This window comes from Nomascus leucogenys, chromosome 21, assembly GCF_006542625.1.
Source record: "Nomascus leucogenys isolate Asia chromosome 21, Asia_NLE_v1, whole genome shotgun sequence".
Classification (NCBI taxonomy): domain Eukaryota; kingdom Metazoa; phylum Chordata; class Mammalia; order Primates; family Hylobatidae; genus Nomascus; species Nomascus leucogenys.
In genome coordinates, this window is record NC_044401.1 from 67,545,532 (window position 1) to 67,560,371 (window position 14,840).

General features: G+C 43.6%; 1 protein-coding gene across 1 annotated transcript in view; it reads left to right on the forward strand.

The window, feature by feature from the left end:
* Positions 1 to 12,598: 12,598 nt before the first annotated feature.
* SHQ1 (SHQ1, H/ACA ribonucleoprotein assembly factor) overlaps positions 12,599 to 14,840 on the forward strand; it is a 104,759-nt gene continuing 102,517 nt past the window's right edge. The window contains exon 1 of the mRNA XM_030801568.1: positions 12,599 to 12,881. Coding sequence (XP_030657428.1) covers positions 12,739 to 12,881 — 143 coding nt within the window. The 5' untranslated portion in view covers positions 12,599 to 12,738. The remainder of the gene's footprint in view (positions 12,882 to 14,840) is intronic.

The following is a 14,840-nucleotide window of genomic DNA, read 5'->3' on the forward strand; positions in this document are numbered from 1 at the left end:
AGGATGAAATAGTGATATTGTTAGCAAATCACTTAGAAAAAAGGCTACTATACAACAAGCAACCAATAAATACCAGCTATTATTGTTGCTGATTTAATTTAGACCGTCAATTTATCATGATTTGGGGGCAGCGTTGCCCAGAGGAAAAAGGAAGAACCTAACCATTGTTTTCTGAAATAAAAAAAACAAATTATCCCACAAACTGTGATGATGAAGGCAACTGGCTCTACAGCATCTGTTCAGACACTACCCCAGAGGCTGGAGACTTCTGAAGCCAAGAAGACATGTTTACATTTTCTTGTTTCTTCATGTCTTATCTAAAGATAAATTTAGATAAGAGAGTATATGTGGATACAAAGGCCTTCCTCCTTGCCTCAATATGGGACAACTCTGAAAATGCTGTTAAAAACTGAAGAGGAAAAAAGCCATCCCAGCTCCAGAGCTCCCAGTAGAAATGGTTTCTTTTTTTTTTCTTTTTTTTTGAGACGGAGTCTCGTTGGAGTGCAGTGGCGTGATCTCGGCTCACTGCAAGCTCTGCCTCCCGGGTTCACGCCATTCTCCTATCTCAGCTTCCCAAGTAGCTGGGACTACAGGCGCCCGCCACCATGTCTGGCTAATTTTTTTTGTATTTTTAGTAGAGACGGGGTTTCACCGTGTTAGCCGGGATGGTCTCGATCTCCTGACCTCGTGATCCTCCCGCTTCAGCCTCCCAAAGTGCTGGGATTACAGGCGTGAGCCACTGCGGCCGGCCAGAAACGGTTTCTTCATGTCTTATCTAAAGAGAGTATATGCTTAATTGGCTATAAAGTACAATTTGAAAATCACAACCAAAGGAAAAAAAATAAGAAGAGAAAAAAAAAATCACAACCAAAAGGCTGTTAAATACTGAAGTGACCACAAAAAGCAAGTGTAAATAAACAAAACCTATAAGGCAAAAAAAAAAAAAAAAAAAAAAAAAAATCAAAAAAACTGATATGAAACAAAGAAAATGTCAACGTAGGGAAAAGAAGTTCAAGGAAATGGAAGGATGAATGAACACTTGCAGAGCATATGCAAAAAGCAGCGCGGAGAATGGAGCACAAATGAAAAGAAGAAGATTAGAAGAAGGATCTGAAGGCATGTTTTGATTATGTACAATTGACAATAACAAAATTGCTAACTGCATTTTAAACACTAAGGCATCTTGTTGAAAGGATTGGTCCTTATTTTGGAAAAAAAGCAACTAATGTGAACTCTTCTGGGAAAACAATATCAAACAAGCCAGTTATACTATTTTAACTTTACAGAGAAGTGCCTGTAATGAGTTTACAATACGTATAATCTACAGAAATAGTTTCAAATTGCAGGAGGGCCAATTTTCCTCCTACTTAGAGCTTGTTTTGTTTTGTTTTTTTTTTTCCTTCAACAAGATTGGCTTTCTTTTGGGAGGCTGCAATAATCAAAAGACATTCAGGAAGATAGAACGCCCTGGCAATGGATTTTTTTCCCCCTAGAGACAGGGTCTCGCTGTGCTGCCTAGGCTGGAGTGCAGCAGTGCAATCATAGCTCACTGAAGCCTCAACCTCCTGGGCTTAAGCGATCCTCCTGTCTCAGCCTCCCAAGTAGGTATGACTACAGGTGCATGCCACCACACTCAGCTAATTTTTTTTTCTTTTTTTGAGATGGAGTCTCACTGTTTCACCCAGGCTGGAGTGCAGTGGCATGATCTCAGCTCACTGCAACCTCCGTCTCCCGGGTTCAAGTGATTCTCTTGCTTCAGCCTCCCCAGTAGCTGGGATTACAGGCATGTGCCAGCACACCCGGCTAATTTTTTTGTATTTTTAGTAGAGACGGGGTTTCATCATGTTGACCAGGCTGGTCTAGAACTCCTGATCTGAAATGATCCGCCCGCCTCAGCCTCCCAAAGTGCTGCGATTACAGGTGTGGAGCCACTGTGCCCAGCCCCAGCTACTTAAAAAAAAAATTTTTTTTTGTAGAGACAGAGTCTCAATCTGTTGTCCAAGTTGGTCTTGAACTCCTGGCCTCAAGTGATCCTCCTGCTTTGTCCTCCCAAAGTGCTGGGATTACAGGCATGAGCCACCATGCCTGGATGGATTTTTAAAGTCAAGTCATGCATCATGTAATGACAGGGACACGTCCTGGAAATTGTGTCATTGAGTGATTATGTCTTTAAGTGATTGCATGAACATCAGAGCATACTTACAAACTTGAATGGCCTAGCCTCCTATACACCTGAGCAGTATGGTGTAGGCTTTTGCTCCTAGGCAACAAACCTGCACAGCATGTTGCTGTACTAAATAATGTAGGAAACTGTAACAGAATGATAGGTATTTGTATATCTAAATATACCTAAACATAGAAAAGGTACAGTCAAAATACAGTATTATAATCTTATGGGGCCACTATCTTATATGTGGTCTGTTGTTGACTGGAAAGTCATTATGGGGCACATGACTGTACAGGCAAACTCATGGCTTTAAGACCCCTCAGTGAAGAAATGCCGGGAAAGGACACTGCAGGAAAATCAAGAAGGAGGCTGCAGAGTTAATTTGGGGAATTTCAGTATTGAAGGGAAGGTCAGCATTCCAGTCTAAGACTCTAAGAAGGAAAGTTGAGTGCAGATGGTTTTGGGGGATGCTTTTGGAGATACACCTATACAAAGAGATGGAGTCTCGCTCTGTCACCCAGGCTGGAGTGCAGTGGTGCGACCTCAGCTCACTGCAAGCTCTGCCTCCGGGTTCATGCCACTCTCCTGCCTCAGCCTCCCTAGGAGCTGGGACTACCGGCACCCACCACCAAGCCCGGCTAATTTTTTGTATTTTTAGTAGAGACGGGGTTTCACCATGTTAGCCAGGATGGTCTCGATCTCCTGACCTCGTGATCCAACTGCCTTGGCCTCCCAAAGTGCTGGGATTACAGGCATGAGCCACCGCGCCCAGCCATACCATTTCTACCAGGAGCTCTGGAGTTGGGATGACTTTTTTCTTTCTTTTTTTTTTTGTATTTTTTAGTAGAGACGGGGTTTCACTGTGTTAGCCAGGATGGCCTTGATCTACTGACCTCGTGATCCGCCCGCCTCGGCCTCCCAAAGTGCTGGGATTACAAGCGTGAGCCGCCGCGCCCGGCCAGACTTTTTTCTTCTTCAGTATTTAACAGCCTTTTCGGAGTTGTCTCATATTGGGGCAAGGAGTTAAGGCCTTTGTATCCACATCAGCCCTCTGGAGGAGGGTAACTGGATAAGGTAGTTCTTGCTAGGTAAGGGCAGTGCCCTGTGAGGAACACAGCTGTGAGCCAACAGCAGCAGCGTCCCTTCTCAGCATCCAGAGTCTTCTGACTGTTGTCCGGGCATCCACAGATTCTCTTTTTTATTGAGATATTACACAGAGTAATGTGCACAAATCTTAAATCCATGGCTCTATGAATTTTTATGTATGAATACACTCATATAATTCCCATTCAAACTAAGATAAAAACCAAATTTTCAGTACTCCAGCGGGCTGTCTCATGTCCCCTCAATAACCATTCACACAGATGTAATCACTATTCTCACATCTATGAGCATACACTGGTTTTGCCTGTTTTTGAATTTTGTATAAGTGGAAATATCTAATATATACTCTCTTGGGTCTTGCCTTTTTGACTTAATGTGCCTGATGTGATTCATGTATGTTGCCATGCATAGCAGTAATTTATTCTTACTGCTGTGTGGCAATATTGAGTGAATATACCACAATTTGCTCATTCTACTCTTTTTTTTTTTGAGGAGGAGTTTCACTCTTGTTGCCCAGGCTGGATTCCAATGGCGTGATCATGGCTCACTGCAACCTCCGCCTCCCAAGTTCAAGTGATTCTCCTGCCTCAGCCTTCTGAGTAGCTGGGATTACAGGCATGTGCCACCACGCCTGGCTAATTTTGTTATTTTTAGTAGAGATGGGGTTTCTCCATGTTGGTCAGGCTGATCTCGAACTCCTGACCTCAGGTGATCTGCCCACCTTGGCCTCCCAAAGCACTGGGATTACAGGTGTGAGCCACCACACCTGGCCCTTACACCTGGCCCTTGCCCATTCTACTCTTTTTTTTTTTTTTGAGACAGAGTCTCGCTTTGTCGCCCAGGCTGGAGTGCAGTGGCGCGATCTCGGCTCACTGCAAGCTCCGCCTCCTGGGTTCACGCCATTCTCCTGCCTCAGCCTCCCAAGTAGCTGGGACTACAGGCCCCGCCACCATGCCCGGATAATTTTTTGTATTTTTAGTAGAGACGGGGTTTCACCGTGTTAGCCAGGATGGTCTTAATCTCCTGACCTCGTGATCTGCCCGCCTCGGCCTCCCAAAGTGCTGGGATTACAGGCGTGAGCCACCGTGCCCAGCTCTGCCCATTCTACTCTGAATGAGCACTTGAATTGTATCCAGTTTTGATTATTATGAATAATGTATCCATGAACCCTCTGGTACATGTCTCTCGACGGAATATTACTTCAGTTCTGTTATGTATAAAAGAGGAATTTCAAGGTACACATATGTTTAGCCTTAGTAGATACTGCCAAACAATTTTTTAAGGTAGTTATACCAGTTTACAATCCCACCACAATCTTTCTAGCCAAAAAAGGTACATTTAAATCATTTCTGCATGAGGAACTAAAAATATTTTCACACCCGTCTGTACTAAACAATACAAAAAGTAGCCGGGCATGGTGGCGTGTGCCTATAATCCCAGCTACTTGGGAGGCTGAGGCGGGAGAATCCCTTGAACCCAGGAGGCGGAGATTGTAGTGAGCCAAGATTGTGCCACTGCACTCCAGCCTGGGTGATAGAGCGAGACTCCACCTCAAAAAAATTATAATAAAAATAAAAATATGTTCACTCTGAATCAAGGAAAACATTAGTTAGGCTAAGGATAACTAGACTGTAAGAACTTTTTAAAAAGTAAGATGAAGACTTGAATCAGCTGTTCTCCATGAGTATTGTAGAAACTTTTCTCCAGTAATTTAGCAGGAGTGTGAAGAATGTTTAACGGGTTCCTTAAGTGTGGTCATGGGTCAGGTTCCTTAGAAGCAGATCCTGAGAGATTTTTTTTTTTGAGACAGAGTCTTGTCTGTCGCTCAGGCTAGAGCGCAGTCGTGTGATCTCCGTTCACTGCAACCTGTACCTCCCCGGTTCAAGCAATTCTCCGCCTCAGCCTCCCAAGTAGCTGGGACTACAGGCATGCGCCAAGACGCCCGGCTAATTTTTGTATTTTTTTTTATTTATTTATTTTTGAGATGGAGTTTCACTCTTGTTGCCTAGGCTGGAGTGCACTGGTGCAATGTCGGCTCACTGCAACCTCCGCCTCCCAGGTTCAAGCGATTCTCCTGCCTCAGCCTTCCGAGTAGCTGGGATTACAGGTGCCCACCACCATGCCCAGCTAATTTTTGTATTTTTAGTAGAGATAGGGTTTTATCATGTTGGCCAGGCTGGTCTCGAACTCCTGACCTCAGGTGATCCATCCACCTCGGCCTCCCAAAGTGCTGGGATTACAGGCATGAGCCACCATGCCCAGCCTATTTTTGTATTTTTAGTAGAGACGTGGTTTCTCCCTGTTGGCCAGGCTGGTCTTGAACTCCTGACCTCTGGTGATCCGCCCACTCCTGCCTCCCACAGTGCTGAGATTACAGGTGTGAACCACTGTACCCAACCAGATCCTGAGATATTTTGATGCATGTGATCTATGAGGAAGGGTTCCCTGGAGAAATTTATTAAGGAGGAGGTGAAAGGGAATGGGAAAACGGAAGACAGCCAAAGAAAGATGTGGGTTTTGGGAAAATCTAGCCTTGGCCTGATTCCATTAAAAAAAACAAAACAAAACTCTGGAGCATAAGCCATGCCACAGAGTCACCTTCCCTTTTGAGGTGGTCTTCTGAACCCCATAACACTCCTCACGATTGCAGGCCTGGGCAAGGGGGTAGTGGTGGTGGTGGTAGTAATTAAATCCTGGAGGTTTCTTCTATCAATCTAGAGCAGCTGTTCTCAGCCCGGGGCAATTTTGTCCCCTTGTGGGCATCTGGCAAAGTCTGGAGATGTTTTGTGATTGTCACACCAGGAAAACTCGTGCTTGTATTGAGAGATTAGAGGATAAGGATGCTGCTAAACATCCTACAGTGCATAGGACAGGCTTCTGCAACAAAGAATGATCCTGCACAAAATACTGGGGTGAAGAAACCGTGCGCTAAGGCAATTCTTTGGCAGGATCAGTGGCAAGCCATTACATTCACTGCTAGTGACAGATGAGCTTCCTGGCTCCATAAAGGGAATCTGGGCAGGGCATCAGAATAGTACCTTTTGCAGATGTCTTTTCAAAATATGATGTTAAACAATGAAGGAGGCTTGAAATGCTGTTCAGTTAGCACTCTTTTGTAATCCTGCATTTCATTTAATGGGATAAGACTGGCATCTTGAAATATATATCACTAAGCCCTTAGGTACATTGCTCAGAAATCTTGTCAAAAAACACTCTTATGTCAGCTGTAGCCATTCTGGATTTTCTTCGGAGCTTTATTCAACTTGTGCAAAATTGGAATTGGGCTGAATCCTCCCTGAAACACTCATTACTATGCTACATTAGTGCTAACACTGTGCTCCTTAGCAAGTTTAACTCTTAACAACTGTAATGTGAATGGGCTAACGGATTGGAGAAAAGAACAAAAATAGCTGCACTTAAATCCAGAGGGGTTTGAAAACCACTGGAGATCACCAGTGTCAGACTCATGGTCTTCTTAGTCTACATCCTGTTGGGACCATCCCTTAAACCTCTTTTACAGTCCTGTATTTATCTGTCAGTTACCCATGAATTTATTTGTGTCCTCTTAGAAGCAGTTTATAGCTTGGAATTGCAAAACTCAGGGTATCAATGGCAGGAAATTTTTGCAAATTATGCCTCCAACAAAAGACTAATATCCAGAATTTACAAGGAACTCAAACAACTCAACAAGGGGGAAAAACCCAGTAAAAAGTGGGCAAAGGACTCGAACAGACATTTCTCCAAAGAAGACATACGAGTAGCCAATAAACAAGAAAAAATGCTCAACATCACTAATTAGAGAAATGTAAATTAAAACAACGAGACATTATCTTAACACCAGTCAGAATGGCCATTATTAGAAAGTCAAACAACAACAGATGTTGGCATGGATGTGGAGAGAAGGGAATGCTTATGCACTGTTGGTGGGGATGGAAATTAGTACAACCTCTACAGAAAACAGTATGGAGATTTCTCAAATAAATAAAAATAGAAATATAATTTGAACTTGCAATCCCACTACTGGGTATCTACCCAAAGGAAGAGAAATCGTTATATTACAAAAAGACACTTGGCTGAGTGCGGTAGCTCATGCCTGTAATCCTAGTACTTTGGGAGGCTAAGGTGGGCGGACTGCCTGAGCTCAGGAGTTCGAGACCAGCCTGGGCAACATGGTGAAATCCTATCTCTACTAAAATACAAAAAAAATTAGCCAGGTGCACACCTGTAGTCCCAGCTACTCAGGAGGCTGAGGCAGGAGAATCACTTGAACTCGGGAGGAAGAGGTTTCAGTGAGCCAAGATCACACCATTACACTCCAGCCGGGGCAACACAGCAAGATTCCATCTCATAAAAAAAAAAAAGGAAACCAGTACTCATATGTGTATTGCAGCACTATTCACGACAGCAGTCATGAAATCAACCTAAGTGTCCACCAGTGGTTGACTGGATAAAGAAAATGTGGTGGCTGGGTGCAGTGGCTCATGCCTATAATCCCAGCACTTTGGGAGGCCGAGGCGGGTGGATCACTTGAGGTCAGGAGTTCAAGACCAGCCTGGCCAACATGATGAAACCCGTCTCTACTAAAAATACAAAAAATTAGCTGGGTGTGGTGGCACACGCCTGTAGTCCCAGCCACTCGGGATGCTGAGGCAGGAGAACTGCTTGAACCCGGTAGGCAAAGGTTGCAGTGAGCCGAGATTGCGCCACTGCACTCCAGGCTGGGTGACAGAGCGAGACTCTGTCTCAAATAAATAAATAAAATAAAAAATGTGGTATAATTACACCGTGAAATACTATGCAGCCATAAACAAGAATGAAATCAAGTCCTTCGCAGCAATATGGTTGGAGCTGGAGGCCATTATCTTAAGTGAAATAACTCAGAAATAGCAAATCAAATACTATAAGTTCTCATTTATAAGTAGGAGCCTAAACAATGGGTACACACGAACATGAAGATGGAAAGAGTAGACACTGGGGACTCCAAAGGGGGGAAGAGTGAGAGGGGTAAGGGCTGAAAAATTACCTAATGGGTACTGTGTTCACTATTTGGGTGATGGCTAAATAGAAGGACAACCCCACCATTATGCAACATATCCAAGTAACAGAATTGCACATGAACCCCGGAACCTAAAATAAAATAAATTTAAATAAAAACCCCATGAGTCCCATTGTATTACCACTGTTATACAAAAGGATTTTTTTTTCAAACTTCAAAATGTGTTATCTAGTTTGTATTCTAACTTTTGTATTTTTATTCTAGTTTCGTGATCCTAGTATTAGTTTTATTTTTTTCCTTTCTTAAAATGAATCATCACTGCGTTCAATTCTGTTTTTAAGAGTTATAACACTAGGCCAGGAGTGTTGGCTCACTTTTATAATTCCAGTGCTTTGGGAGGCTGAAGTGGGAAGATTGCTTGAGGCCAGGAGTTTGAGACCAGCCTTGGCAACATAGCAAGATCCCGTCTCTACTAAAAAAAAAAAAAAAAAGTTAGCTGCGTGTGGTGAAACATACCTGTAGTCCTAGCTACTTGGGAGGCTGAGGTGGGAGGGTTGCTTGAGCTTAGGAGGTTGAGGCTGCAGTGAGCTATGATCCTGCCACCGCACTCCAACCTGGGAAACAGCACAAGACCCTGTCTCTGAAAAAAACAAAAGAGTACAATTGTGGATAAACTTATTCTTGACAAAAATGTAGTCAAATGGAAATATTGTAGTGCCATATATGTATTTATATATATATAGAGAGAGATGCAGTCTTGCTCTGTCGCCCAGGCTGGAGTGCAATGGTGCAATCTTGGCTCACTGCAACCTCCACCTCCCAGGTTCAAAGGATTCTCTTGCCTCACAGCCTTCTGAGTGGCTGGGATTACAGGTGGTGCCACCACACCTGGCTAATTTTTTTGTATTTTTAGTAGAAACAAGGTTTTCCCATGTTGGCCACAGCAGTCTCAAACTCTTGACCTCAAGTGATCCACCTGCCTAGGCCTCCCAAAGTGCTGGGATTACAGGCATGAGTGACCGTGCCCAACCTGTAATCCCATATTAAGTGAAGAAAGCAAATATAGATTATGACATTATTTTGTTGAAAATACTTCCCATACTTTTATGAATAGGAGTCTGAAAAGATGTATGCCAAAATAATAACAGTGCTTAAGATGTAGTTTGCAAGTAACATGTAAGATTCCACCACCTCCCCAAAATAGCTCAAAGAATGAACTAGCGCTATAAACAACTTATTCAGGAAGCTATTTTTCAACATAGGTTAAAACTCCATTCTTTGAGATAACATTGTTTTAATCATCTATATGCATGCCACCTTCTGGAAACAAGGAGTATTTCACCATTAAAAGACTTAACAATAGAACTTGGTAATAAAGCTGACATTGGAACTGTTTATAAAAACCATTTTTAATTTAATATTTAATTTGGAAGCTTATGGATCACAATCAGGGTTGTTAGACCAGAGGAGGGACCAATTTAATATAATGAAAGATGATGGGTTACATACTTGTCCTACATAAGTTGGTCATGGAAAAAACTTTATCTTATTATTTTATTTCATGTCCTCTGTAGGCCAGAAGGAAAAACTATTTTTAAAACAGTGGAAGGCCATTCAAAAGTAAGCTTTCAGAAAATGAAAAGATAAAAAATACTGCAACATTTGAATGCTCAAAAATGATGAAAAATTGCATTCCTATTTTTCCCCTCTAAACCAGAGCTAATTTAAAACATTAAAATAATGTCTTTATTCTCAAGCAATGTCTGTATTCAGAAATAGAAACTCAATTTGATCTACGAATCAATATAGCTATGTCTCAAAAATGAACCAAAGTAGGAAAAAAAGCATGTTGCAGAAGTAATTCTGCATAGTGTGAGAATGTGCCCACATAAAGTGGGTGGGTCTAAACACAAAGCAACAGGGTCCATAGAAATGGATGTAGAAATAGAAAAGGGTCTGAAGTGATAGCTAGAAGGACTGCCTTTGAGGAAGCAGGAGAAAGAACCAAAGCTGCATGGCAGCCAAAAGGAACTTTATGTTCTTAAGTGAGAATGAATCTATAACTTATATTTACCACTAATTAGAAATGCAAAAATAAGAGAACTATTGCCTGCAAGAAAACAAAAACCAACAGAAACCCAAAACAACAAAACCTTGTTATACGCTTGAAACTACCAGTATTTTGTGATTTAGCAGATGCAATATATATTTCTTATAATGACAGCAGCACTGAACCGTGTTGTCTGTTTTTCTGTGTTGCAGTCCTGTGTGTGTGTTGCCAGACACATAATAAAGTACCCAGGAAATGCACAGCTCTAGTTTGCAAAGTGCTTTCAATTAGAATTTCCTCATGGATAGCATAGCTTGTTTCAGTTGATTCTCTGGCATTAATAATTTAAAAATATTAATGCTTGTGACCTACAGGAATGAGGTCCCATGGTAGATGTAAAGATTCTTTCTTTTTTTTTTTTTTTTGAGACGGAGTTTCACTCTTGTCACCCAAGCTGGAGTGCAATGGCACAATCTCAGCTTACTGCAACTTCTGCCTCCTGGGTTCAAGGGATTCTCCTGCCTCAGCCTCCTGAGTAGCTGGGATTATAGGTGCACACCACCATGCCCAGCTAATTTTTGTATTTTTAGTAGAGACAGAGTTTCACCATCTTGGCCAGGCTAGTCTTGAACTCCTGACCTCAGGTGATCCAACCCCCTCGGCCTCCCAAAGTGTCGGGATTACAGGCGTGAGCCACCGCACCCGGCCAAGATTCTTTGTACAGAAGCTAACTTGGAATAGTTTAGTCACAGGCCTATCTCAAGGGACCTTTTGAGAGCTTTACTAAATCAAAGTTGGCATCAATTCATTGTCAATACTGAGTGCCTATTACTTGTAAGGCTCAGTATGGTCTAAAGCAGGCAGGCTTGGCCTTAGCATGTGAAACAAAGGAAGTAGCTGGTAATAACAGAGGGAGTCAACTCTGTAATTGTGTAGAGCCTGGGCCTAGGAATCAGACTCACCTGGGTTTCAATTCTCATTGCACCACTTACTAGCTGTGAGATCCTGTGCAAGCCAAGGGAATATATAATGCCTACTTCATAGAGCGGTCAGGAGGCAGAATGAGATCATTATAAAGGGTTTGCTGCAGTGCTGGCACATAGTATTCAGTTAATGTTTGCCCCGTTACTATTAATTTTTTTTTTGAGTCCTAATGAAGTTTCAAGAATGTTTCCTTAGAACCATAAAACAGCTGGAGATTGAAAAGACTTTTGAAGTTTTCCGGTTATCTCCACTGTCCTAGGAGATTACTTTCATCCTTTTTCCACTGATACTTAGAACCACGGAATAAATACAACTCGATTATTCTAATTAGTGGTGGAATAACAGGAAACAACATGTGTGGAAAGGCCAAGGGAATATGTGGGGGAAGAGGGAGACTAGTGGGAGAGGCACTGAGAGAGTGTAAGGGGCACACTCCAAAGGGAGAAAATACAGGAAAGACAAGTAGAAAAAAACGACAGAAAAGATGTCCTCAGACAAGTGTAAGGACAAGAGTGAGAAAAAGGAAAGAAGGGGAATACAGAGGGACCTTAATTTGTGAATGCAGTCACCGACACGGTTTAAGAGTCAAACGTTCTGAGTTCTAATCACTGTAAAATGCATGGTTATAAAACATACTGCTTAACCTCTCTGAGACGTTTTCTTTAGAGTTTGCAGCGTAGATTAGATGAGATTAGTGGGACAGACGCTCTGTTAAAGAGAAAACTCTTCAAATAAGCGGTTAAGAATGAGAGAGAGAGCTGCAGAAAAAGAGAAGTGGAAAGAGAGAGGGAGGAATGGGAAAGTGTAAGAGGAATTGTTCACAAGGCAGGTGAGAACTAAGGGAAACCACTGTAACGGCGCTGCTGTGGCTACTGCGGTGACTACTTCAGCACATCAAGCGCTGACAACTTGCCAAGTTCGTTACTAGAGTTCTACATGCACAATTTCATGCTACCCTCACAGCAGCATTTCTATGGGGCTAGGTTCTCATATTTTCCGGGTTTTACAGAAGATATAGAGAGGTTTTGTATCTTTCCCAAGGTCTTACAGCTGGGAAGTTGTGGCCAGGAAGCGATTCAAACGCACGTCTGTTTACCTGTCAAGCCAGTGCTGTTAAAATCATCTCTAAGAACCTCGAAAAAGGCTCGGTTGCTAGTCATCCCGTCGGTTCAACGCCGGCGCCCAGGCACCACTCGCCACGCCCTTTCTCCGCCCGGCCGTTTTGAAAGTTCCTCCTCTCCTCGAACGGCGTCCCGTCTCCATGGAGATCGGCGTGGGGCGAGACTTCCTGCCTCACGCGCGAGCACTTCCGCCTCGAGCCGGAAGCTCCGTCCCTCACAGCGCGAGTTCCTGCGCGTGGGGAGTTGGAGAGTTTGCGTGGCGGGAACGCAGCGGCAGTGAGAGCCAGCGGCGCCGGCCCTTGCGTCCGGTGCGGCGATGCTGACCCCGGCGTTCGACCTCAGCCAGGATCCGGACTTCCTGACTATCGCCATCCGCGTGCCCTACGCCCGGGTCTCCGAGTTCGACGTCTACTTCGAGGGGTCCGACTTCAAGTTCTACGCCAAGCCATACTTTCTCAGGTGAGTGCGGGGTGCCTGGCCGCAGGAAAGACGCATTCGTTAGATAGCTGCTTTAGAGGGAAAATGCAAGGTCGAGGGAGCAGTGCTCGATTGCGCGAATGCCTTTTCCCGACGTTTCCGCAGCTTCTCTTGGTGCCAGGGACGTGCCCTCTTCCAGGGGTGCGTTTTAGATGCTGCACCTTCTTGAGCTTTCCTTCTTGAGCTTTCTTAAATCCCATGTCAAAGGATTGCGGAATCACTTGAAAAAGTGACGTTTGGACCGTGTCACTTTCCCGTTTCTGCCCTGTCGCCCTAGTTCTCGTCTCGTTCTGACTTGTTCTGTTCTTTCCTTTCACTCCGCGTTTGCTCTCCCAGTCTCTCCCTCCCTCGGAACGGCGCGCGCTGACATCCCGGTGACTTCCCAACCCGTCGGTCCTTTTAACTTTGTCCAGGCCGCCTTCTGTTGATCCATCTCTTGCCTGTTCGTTCCCTACTTTCTGAAATTCTTATCTTTTTTGGATCTCCTGTCACCAAATTAGCCTAGTTCTCCTGCTTCCTTGCTGTCTGCTGCTCTTCTGTTTGGTTTTGCCCCTGAAGTGTGGTTGTTTCCCCCAAGTCTCCGTGAGGAGCCGTCAGCACTTGATCAGTTTAAATTATTCTCCTTGCAGAATCGTAACGTTGGTAGCAGCCAACACTGATAACTCGCAGTGTGGTGGACAAGCAGTTCCGTTAAGTGCTTTATGATGCTGTATCTCATTTAACTTTGACAGTGTTCCTTAGGGATAAGCACTGCTATTAACCCCATTCCACAGAACCCGCTGCTGCATATTCATCCTAAAGCATTGCCAATCTCTTGTCCTTCCCTTTATCCATCCTCCTAATCTTTCTCAAGTGTAGCTGCAGCCTACTTTTCCCACCCAAGTACTTTTGTGATACAAACCTTCTCTACCAGTCAAGGTGGTTTTTTCACTGTTCCTGAACCAGTTTTGCTCAGATTTCCCTTAGACCATATAACGTACCTATTTGAATATATTGCACTTTCCAGTTTTTAAATTCACTTATTTCTTTAGTTTATTTATAGAGTTTCAGTGTTGGGATTATTGTGCTGAACAAGACAAAGTCTTGCCCTCATGTACTTTACAATGGGGAGAGGAAAACAATAAACTAACAGTGTACCTAATTGTGGCGTGTGCTATGAGGAGAAAGAAGTGTACTGATACAGAATGAAAAGGGGCCCATGTTTTATAAAGTGGTCAGGAAAAGCCTTTCTGGGGAGGCGATATTTAAGCCAAGATGTGAAGAATAGGAAGATGATTATGGTGGTAGCAAATATTTATTGAATTTTTACTCCAGGTTAGTGCTTTATACGGATTATCTCATTTGTTATTAGGACAGTGTTACAGTGAGGTTTTATTATTTACCCGTTGCCGTGGATGGATTATTTGTGGGGACCCCCCCAACTGTTGCCCCCAAATTCATATGTTAAAGGTCTAATTCCGGTGTCACTTCTGCTTTATTGTATTCATCAAAACAGTCCCAGAGCCTGCTGAATTTTAAGGGGAGGGGACATAGACCTTCATGGTTGGGAAGAGTGCTGTGAGATGGGCATTCTTTGATAATACAGTTTGCCCACAGGTGTGGCGGCTCACTCCTGTAATCCCAGCATTTTAGGAGGCCGAGGTGGGCAGATCACTTGAGGTCAGGAGTTTGAGACCGGCCTGACCAACATGGTTAAACCCCATCTTTACTAAAAATACAAAAAAATTATCTGGGCTTGGTGGCATGCGCTTGTAGTCCTAGCTACTTGGGCAGCTTGAGGTGAGAGAATCGCTTGAACCTGGGAGGCGAAGGTTGCAGTGAGCCAAGATTGCGCTATCGCACTCCAGCCTGAGTAACAGAGCGAGACTCTGTCTAAAAAAAAAAAGAGCATACAGTTTGCTCTACCAAGGATGAATAAAACCTGGTCCCTCTCCTTGACGA